The sequence below is a fragment of the Montipora capricornis genome, chromosome 1 (genome assembly GCF_036669925.1).
Source record: "Montipora capricornis isolate CH-2021 chromosome 1, ASM3666992v2, whole genome shotgun sequence".
In the NCBI taxonomy this organism is placed as follows: Eukaryota; Metazoa; Cnidaria; class Anthozoa; order Scleractinia; family Acroporidae; genus Montipora; species Montipora capricornis.
In genome coordinates, this window is record NC_090883.1 from 24,065,803 (window position 1) to 24,075,802 (window position 10,000).

Below are 10,000 nucleotides of genomic sequence, written 5' to 3' on the forward strand. Positions count from 1 at the left end.
AGGCCACTGCGTGTGCACCGAACAGGCGTGCTGTCGCACCGACTTGTTTTGCAAGTAGTACACATGGAGCAACTTGTCGCAGAGACATGTCGCTACGACTTGTCGCCTAGTGTGTCCCGGCATTAAGAGAGAGAATGACTACTTCAAGTTAATATTTCTATTTTCCATTATGTTTTTAAATTGTTTATAAATTGCGTACACGAGTATGATCACAGACCGAATAGACCATTTTCGAATTTTCACGGCTGGACTGGATCTAGCATGGGATGGAGGCTAATGCGGGCAAATCTTTTCAAAGGCAATTCATTTGCCCACATTAGCCTCCATTTCATGCTAGATCCAGTCCAACCGTTAGAATATGAAACTGGCCAATTGGACGACACGAAGTCCTCTTACCCGTTAATCTTAAAAAATTACATTTTCGGAGAAAAGAAGAAGAGCCAAGTTATGAAAGAAAGCGAAAATTTGCGTTAAAAGACTGACAAACGAGGCGTAAATTCTTTAATGTCGCTCTGAGAGAACGAGAGAAAGAAACCTTCAATAGGCAATTTTCACGATGGCGTCACTTGACTACAACTACCACAATCCAGTTTGTTTTTCTTTTCATATTTGAATTTTGTATTCCCAGTGGGGTAAAAATAACAATAGCTCTAATTAACATGACACAAGCGAAACCTGAAGGATTCTGGTACTTGTAGTCATATGGCGTCATCATGCAAATGTCCTATTTAGGAGTCTGTATACTGTTTCTATGGTGATTGAAACCAAGGTTACGATTGGTTGGCTTATTGAACCGTCCGATAACAAACTGTCCGATGACAACTTGGCAAGTGAATTAGTGGAAAATAGGAGTTTTTAAACTAATCACAATTGCGGAAATTGTAATTTTTATGATTAACTAGGTAATATAGGAGGGTAGCGCAACTGCACAGTCATGGGTTCAAGTCCTTTTTTAAGCCTGGATTTTTTCAGATTCCTTTCCAACTGCTAAGGTTGCTCGCACGTGCGATGATCATTCTCGTTTACAGCAATTTAGTTCAGTTACAATTAAGAGACTCGTGCGACCCTCTTATGCCAGGTGATCTGGTGACGTGATTCGGAGGACTGGTGAGATAAATTTTAACGCCGTATCCCACAACCGCGTGCGGCCTTGAATGCTATTTTTTAATTCAACATGGCAGAGGCGAGGTGAGATCTCGTCGGTTCTACTTGAATGTTCATTCAGTAACAGGAAATGTCGGAGACACGTAATGATCTGTTGAGTTTTGGAGATGGAAATACTGCAGGAGATTTGGAAACAACACCTAAGGCCGCGCACGGCTGTGGGATAGGGCGTGAAAAATTTTCTTCCCAGTCCTCCAAATTACATCACCAGATCACCTTGGTGGTGAAACTCTAAGCGAAACGACAAACTAAACTATTGCCCCAGAAAATTATATGGAGCTAGATCGACTTACAGAATCTTCATTCATTCAAGCAAGTTTACAATCGTAGGCAAACTTGATGATGAAAGAACTTGTCTACACACCTCTGTTATAAGAGTCTCCACTATGCGACACTGATCTGACATGTCCTTGACCATTGCCATCATTGAGTCGTCTCCAGTCCTTATGATGGTTGGGCCAAACACGATGGCTAGGTTACGCACCTCCATCTAAAACAACAGACTATTAATTTGGTTGCAACTTTTTTAATCGACCCTGACAAAAAGCTTTGTAAAATCCCTTGTCACACTAAAGCGTCAAGCCAACTATTCGTAGCTAACGCGTAAAAAACAAGCAAGAAACTTGTATTTTAATATCTTCTTCATTTCCTTGTAATAAGTGGTGTATCCTCTCCCCGCAACAGTAATACATCAAAACCGAAAGCAAACCTAGTGATCCAATTGAGTCCCCAAAGAAGACCATAAAGCCAAAGGCTGAGACCGAAATCGAAAATAATTGCCTCTGTAGCGCTTGGAGATATGTTCCGAATTTGAGTAGAAGGTCCAGATTGGCTATCATTGTTATCAAACACGCAAGGGGTGACCTTAAAATGGTGACCTTAAAGGGGTGACCTAAAAGGGGTGACCCAAAAGGGTGACCTTAAAGAGGTGACCTTAAATGGGTACAGGGATGGCGCGGTGGTGAAAACACTCGCCTCCCACCAATGTGACCCGGGTTCGATTCCCAGGCTCGGCGTCATATGTGGGTTGAGTTTGTTTGGTTGTCTACTCTGCACCGAGAGGTTTTTCTCCGGGTATTCCAGTTTTCCCCTCTCCTCAAAAACCAGCATATGACTTGATTTGCCTTCACTGTTGATTTCAGTTCACAGTGCCACAATTCGTGCTCCAGCGCTAGAATAACTAGACACTCTTCTAGACAGCTCTCTTCCAAACTACGAAGAATAGACGTCATGGTACTCCGGCAATTAGAGGATCAAACGGGGTCTAGAATTCAAAGATAACGATTCGATATACCTTATTTTTGCCACAGTTTTCAGACACCACCTTCAGGTGATTCACAAGATACTTCAGCGTTTCAAAATTATGAACAGGCAAATCTTGAACCTACAAAGAAAAGGAAACCGGCATTGCGTTATTACTAAAAGTGAATCACATATTTATTTACATTATTTGCGGCTCGATAATTGCGGAACTAAAGAAACAAAAACTAAAATGAACACAACATTAGGAGACCCAACCAGAAAGAGGCTGTTTGGCAAGAACCATTGCTTAATTATTCTGACGTTATTTAAGCCTGACAGGAAGGCCAATAACGAAACGCAAGCACTTTCACGTCTCGCTGCACCTCTCCTTCACACGTAACACAAGTTACAATCGAACAATGGAGGAATGTAGCATAGCATTCAAAGGCCTACATTTGCCCAAAAGTCATTGCGGTCGTTTGTTTTTGTTTTCAAATGACGGTTTGTCCGAATGCGTGATCTGATTGGCTGGCTAAATGCACTCAGGCGAATCACGCGGGAAAATTCCCTGCTAGCAGAGATCTCATTTCGTTTGCGTTCGCTGTGCTGATGAAGACGGGAAAAGAGGCCTCTGCCATTGGTGGAAACTCACTTTGATCCAACCGCCGTCCACAACCTTGGACAGCACTCGTCAAAGAGCATGCCCAATGATATGTTTGCTGACTGTGACTTGAGCCCGCTGTGTCCCGCGCATTCCTTTACAGTACTTCCGCTTTTGTTAAGTGAGCCCACACAACGTAAAGTATTACGTGAAGATTCGGTCGCTAAGTCACCACCGCGCATACTCAACACAATGAGTTTCGAGCCATAGCAGAGGTCGCTTTTTCCGTAATCGTCTGCCCAGCGAAAGCAAAAATAGACCTCTGCTAGCAGGGAAGCGGGAAACAACACTTCAGCTATTTGAATAAATTCAGGAACACTGCGCAATGACTTTTGGACGAATGTGGGCCTTTCTAACTGAAACGGCAATCGGCAGATTGTTGCTTGTCATAAAAGCATGAAAATTCGCTTATTCTACCTTGTCTTTTTTTTTTCAGAAGTTACTTGATATCTGTAGCTCAAGAAATGAGTTCAAATCAGACAAGTATCTTCGACGTTGACAAACGCAAAGTTCAGCCTGGCGTGTGCCAATTGCCGTAAACGACATGCGGTGAAATCTCTCAAATAACAAACTGTTAACCAAAGATAACAAACACGCCCTCCGTGTCAAATATATTTCGACAGAATCTCGAACTCTCAGTCAGTCGAGTCAGTAAATATCGATCTAAGAAATGCGTTTCTTTTCGGTGCTTGTCCTTGTTCTACTGTTAAGATTCCGAAAACTTCAACTATACTTTTATAGTTGGAAGTGTTCGTACACGACTGACGTTGTATGCGTCTTACGAGGTCACGTGATTTGCGATCATGCGACCGATGGTTAGATCGAACACTCAAAATATTTCTAAATTGTCGATGACAATAACAATAACGTATTTAACAAGACGCCTATGAGGGCGTATCCGTGGGAAGCACAAACAGTTAACACAAATTGTCCAGTTACGTGAACTACAACTACGGGTAAACTTCAGAAAAAGGGGATTACCAGAAAGATAAATCTGTAATTCGACTGGAAAGAATTTGTTGCAAAAACAGAAAGAGGTAATCTGTTACTATTACTGCTTCTTGATTTCTTTTTGTATTTGGTTGTTAATGGCTTTTTCCTAATGTTCTATTCACGTTTTTGATTCCTATATTGCGAAGAATGGCGTTGGAATTCCCTAACAGTGCTTTCTAAAAGCGGGTGTTGACTCACCATGGCCAAATGAACACACTGGTTCGATTGATAAATGCTTGGCACAATGGCCGATTGAGCACACTGGTTCGATTCACAAAACGTTTGGCACAATGGCCAATTGAGCACACTGCTTCGATTCACAAAATGTTTTGGAACGACTGAACAAACTGGTTCGCAAGAAACAGGTCGATTGGAGTGTTCGTTCTATGCACTAATGTTCACGGTGGAACACAACAACGAAACAAGATCTAGAAATGCTCAAAGAAAAATCATCCCTCCACTTTATCAAATACTTCCAGATGTGAGAATACTGTGCCAATCACCGCGTGCGGAAAGGATTCCAAACTAAATATTTGCTTCCACCGTAAGCACAGACCTCCGTGGTCGATTGATCTGGTGTGCGCATGCTAAAGAGCTGGGACAAGAGTAGGAGTTCTAATAGCCGTACGGGAGTTTGGAAATTCTGAAGGGAATAAAATTGGATTCCCCGGGCGGGGCTTAATTTTATATCCGTGGGGCACATTTGTGACTACGAAGAAGAAAAATAAGATAAGTGGCTGGTTTTATACCGTTGGGCTGCCTGTTACACAGGCACAGGCACCCCACGGGATAACTTTTTCTGTAGCGCTCATGGCGCTTTAGATGACACTGTGAGTGCACATTTCAAATCTTTGGTCAACATGTTCCTAGGAGGAAAACAAATTGTTCGATAATTACTTACTGATGATCTGAGTGACCACATTCTTTCCGCCCCATCCTCTTTCTTGTTTGATTCAATGAATCCGTCATACAATTCTGTAACAAAACGCCAAGTTAGACAATTCCGCTGACTGCCCACCATTCAGTACCTCCTACTAAGAACAATGGACGAATTTCCGAAAACTTCTCATCAAACTGAATGCCCCATATTTCACACATTCGAATCAAATGACAAAGGCACTTTTCCTACTACAAAGAAACGCCTCCTTCACTTATTCCGTCAGAGCCATATATAAAAAACCTGTGTTAACTTGATATAAAGTTGACGGAAAAAAGGAAACTGGTTCGGTAACAGCGCAGAAATTCAGACAGCAGTCAGAAAGGGATTTGACCCCAGAGTATCGGCATGAAAAACGAAGACCTTAACCACTACACAACACCATGCAAGGAAGGCAGTCCCGCAAGGCCATTTTTCGCGTGCATTAATCCCCATAGAAAGGTAGTCAAAATTTAAACCAAGTTCAGTAAGTAAGATCTGATGATGAAGGTGATTACCAAGGGAGACACTTCTCCAAACCTGTTGTTTTCAGCCATTTTCCCGGAACAAAACTTAAACTTCGCGCCAACATTTTTGTTTGACACACTGACACTTGGCGCACTGCTTTCCAAATCCTCGGTTATTTTGCTGATAACAGGGATTTGGGCGAGCCAATGATTCAGAAAGCTAGAAATGCAATAACCGAGGGTTGAATATAGAGTGTTTTCACTCACGTGATCAGTAACCTTGCTTTTCCACCGAAACAAAAGAAAACGTTTCCATGATAATAGAGCTCAATTCCCGGAGGAGGATTAGTTGGGTACACGAGCATGGCCGCCGTTCCATTGTTTAGGTACACCAACGTGGAAAGCACTAGATAACATCGACCTAAACCTGGTGAGCCATATATGCCGCTCACAAAGTGGAACTTTTAATAATTAGCTCTCTTTTTTTTCTTTAATTTTCTTTATACCCGTTACAGGATCCGTTCCGACAGTGGGAAGAGCGCCGGAAATTTGTTAGCTGCAAGTTGAAAGACTCAAAATCAATTCGCTAACAACAGGACCCAACCTGGGATAATTTATGACGGTCTATTAACTGTTTTATGACTGAAATAATACTCGCCGCGATCGATCAGAAGCGAGAGAGCGAGGAGCGAGCGAAAACAAAGTGATCATCTTTCAAGACTCCGCTAACATATCGATGGCTCACCAGGTTTAGGTCGATGTTATCTAGTGCCTTCCCACCAACGTGGCCTCCGTGACGTCACGTGAAAACACTCTATATGCTAACGACGATTAACCGTGACGTCACAGTGTCCCTAATCTCTTATCCTCAGGTAAAGTTACCAGGCTCACCAAAAAATAAAGCTGCCCCTTACACTTACCTTACTGCTAGAAATAGGTATCAAATGCTTCGACTTAAAGGGGCACTTCGTGTTGGATATCAACATCGGAGTGCATCTAGCAACGTGTGTTACTGGTCACAAGTGCAACGGACTAACCGAAAAGGGGTCTGGGGCCCGTTTCTCGAAAGTCCCAAAAACGTTTCGGGTCCGAAAAGCCATTTGTGAAACTGCCAACAGCTTGTTTTGGAAAGCCGATCTTTTTAACATGTTTTCAAGCCAACTAAAAGAAACATGTCTGTGAAGTTTGGCGACTTAAATCCTCTCCGTTCTTGAGATACAAAGGGAAATATGTGACACCCGAAAATGGCCCGTAAAGTTTCAGGACTTTCGAAAAACGGGCCCCCGGTCGTTTTGTACAGCGCATGTGAAGTGTGATACACGAAAGTTACCTGCAGTAACAAGACCCTCTGGCAGTTTGCGCAAAAACAGTTTCAGAAGACTGGTGATGTTGTTAACGTCATTCCATTTCTACAAGAAAACAACAGCAACCAAAACTGAAACCACAAAACCAATGCCAACAGTTCGTTTAATGCTATTTTCCTTGAAGGGCCTATCACCTCAACACAGTGGCCTGATGGTCAGTGTGCTCGACTCCTGGCCGGGCACAGAGTGTTATGTTCTTGGGCAAGACACTTTACTCTCACGGTATCTCTCTTCACCCCGGTGCATGAATATGGGTGACTGCGAAAATGCCAGGGGTAACCCTGCGATGGACTAGCAGCATCCCATCCAGGGGGGAGTAGAAATACTCCTAGTCGCTTCATGCTACAGAAACCGGAGATAAGTGCCGGCCTGGTTGGCCTTCTAGGCTCGTAGCGGATTTTTTTTTTCTTTATTCTCCAAAATCGTCCCAAGTACATTGTGTTGTTTTTAGAACCTTAGCATTGAAAATTCACTTTTGTCTTTCCTTTGAAAGACAGAAAAAGTCGTTATAGTTTGATCCATAACCAAGCAATGAAGAGGAATGAGTTAAATACCGGGTTGATGTCATAGACAGCTTTGCAGGGATGAAAATTAATTTGTGACGTCAACCCAGTATAGAACCCATTCCCCTACCGGAAAGAAATATCATATCAACGAACCACGAACGTCACGCAAATAATATCGCTCCCTCAAAATTACTAGGTATAGATGGTTTGGAACCAATCTCTGGAAACACAGATAACAATACTGCAATGTACAATTACTGGTGGACGAACAAAAGGAGCTAACGAGAGATCTTTGGGTCAGTACGCAGCTATTACAACGGCTCTCGGGATTGGTTCAGAAAACAATGGACACAAAGGACGATGCAAAAGAAAAAATGAACCCTAGCTCTAAAAACAATAAAGCTGCGTCCTAAAGGGATCCAATTAAATTAGAAGTTGTAAAGAGCTGCTTGCTATCTCAGATCTTTCGTTTTCTTCTAATCAGTTGCAAGCCGGGCAGCCAAAAAAATCCAGACTTCAACGGAATTCAAACCCATGAACGTGCGACGGCGCAGCACTTGCTCTGCCAACTGAGTTTTCAAGCCAGTTGGGAAAAGGTCAATTGCGGCTTCAAGTTATGTCCTGCGACAGGTGAATAGACTACATGTATCTCGGAAAGTGCCTCAGTTGCGATGGCCTACCTAACTGGGACGATCTTTTTAATCTAAGGTAGGTTTACACGCTACGTTTTGTCGGCTCGACATTAGTATGTGTTATCGCATGGGCCCGAGGGCGATTAAGGATTAATTTCATGCGTATTCTCAAAGTTTTCACAAAATTGTCCCAGTCGCGAAGCGACAAAGGCAATTTCGAAAACCGTGAAAATACAAGTGAAATTAATCCTGGATTGCACAAGGGCACGTTGCGATTACATTTTTATCACATAGAGGGCAAAATCATTGAGGAATGCTTGTTCAATGCCGCGACAAATGACAATCAACTTTTAAACACGCTTCCATTCGGTTAAAGTTCAATTCACTAAATCATTGCTGCCGATAGAAATACGCTTAAAATGTATTTTATATGTGGACAGCTAGAAAGCAGTTTAATCGGAGTCAGAATCTGGAAGAAGCTCTGGATAAGCAACTGTTAACCAATCAGGATCAAGTAATCATGCCTTGATTACCAAAAGTGCCCTCGTCATTAAGAAAAAAATACCCTCCGTCTCAGCCAATCAGCAATCAGTAATTTTGCCCCATATGAGCACGAATAGTACTGTATTTAATCCGTTTTGTGGCCCATTCGTAACAACGAAAAGCGGTCCGATTCACAAAATCTGTTGCAGTGCAACAGATTCTTGTCAAGTCGGGCCGACACTTTCAGAGAAGCCAGCTGGTGTGTCAAACAGAATTTGAGAAGAGGCCTGCGTACAAAAGAGATGCAATCAAAATATGGCGGAGATCAAAAACACGTACTATTCGTGCTCCGATAATGTCGGACCGACAAATCGTAGCGTGTAAACTTGCCTTAATTTTCATTTCATGTCCATTCCACAGTTCACACATTAAATTTCACATCTTTTAAATTTGTTCAACGATCAGTTCCACAAATAGACCCACCTCTTCCTCAAGGCACACATTTTCAATTCCTCGATTGTTCAATTCTTCATGCATAGCAGTCACTGCAGCAGAATTACCAGGAACTCTGAAAAAAAATTCTTCAACTGCGGTTGACTGATAAATAGGTAAGTTGAACAGAGCCTACTAAAATCAAAGAAGCTTGGTTCCGTTAGCGGGCTAACCCTTCGCGAGTTTCTGTAAGAACCTATGTAAGAACCTACAACCATGGACAAATTGCGTTGGAAAGTGCACAAAAACATGAAATCATAACCGTAATGCCTACAGAATAAGCGTCGGTACCCCCATTCCCCCTTTCAATGTTGGAAAATGGTAAAATGCAGACTTTTGTTAGACAAAAGTGTTTTGTCAACATTGCACAGGGTTGGAGAGGGGCAAAATGCATATAGAATGAAGTTTTCCAACCCTTGTGACCAAGGTTGTCTGAAAGCGCGCAACTCCGTCAACGCACTTTCATCTGACCAATCACAGCGATATTTTGCTTCTGCAACAGCCTCAAGCTAAATATCAATTAGGGGTTAGATGGTGGTCATGTGATCAACGGGTGACGTCACAATGACGTCAATCAATTTCATGGTGCTGCATTAGTGAAAAGTATGAGATATGCTGCCTTTTTAAAATTAATCACCATCTCTCTGAACGCAATTCTCACCAGAACACAACGACTACATGTTGGTTTTTGCTCTCTTTCCAAAAACCGATAAACATCGCAAATTTGCACTGTTTTACCGACGCGTTACAATGTTGCGTGACGGTTTTCTAACGTATTACCATTAAAAACGACGTCTTAATGACATCACAGTTCGATTTCTGAATCCTTTTGATGGCGGCATTCAACTTAGCACTCAAATATACGCGAGATTCAAAAGACTCTTGCTGATTGTAAAATAAATTGCACGGTTTACAACGGCTTACAATTGCTTTATAAAGAAAAGGTAAAAGAGAATTTCTTTTATATTCAAGGGTTTACCATTTGTAACCCGTTGGAAATTCGTGACAGACAAGTTATAAGTACAGCAAAACATGTATTCACACACCGTTTTGTATGCTGATTCCAAATTTTCAAACAAT

General features: G+C 42.2%; 1 protein-coding gene across 1 annotated transcript in view; it reads right to left on the reverse strand.

Moving 5' to 3' along the window:
• LOC138029242 (rho GTPase-activating protein 23-like) overlaps positions 1–10,000 on the reverse strand; it is a 75,959-nt gene that overhangs the window by 9,952 nt on the left and 56,007 nt on the right. The window contains exons 18-22 of the mRNA XM_068876988.1: positions 8,912–8,996; positions 6,774–6,852; positions 4,962–5,035; positions 2,459–2,548; positions 1,529–1,654 (exon numbers count right to left, since the gene is read on the reverse strand). Of these exons, the coding sequence (XP_068733089.1) occupies positions 1,529–1,654; positions 2,459–2,548; positions 4,962–5,035; positions 6,774–6,852; positions 8,912–8,996 (454 nt within the window). The remainder of the gene's footprint in view (positions 1–1,528; positions 1,655–2,458; positions 2,549–4,961; positions 5,036–6,773; positions 6,853–8,911; positions 8,997–10,000) is intronic.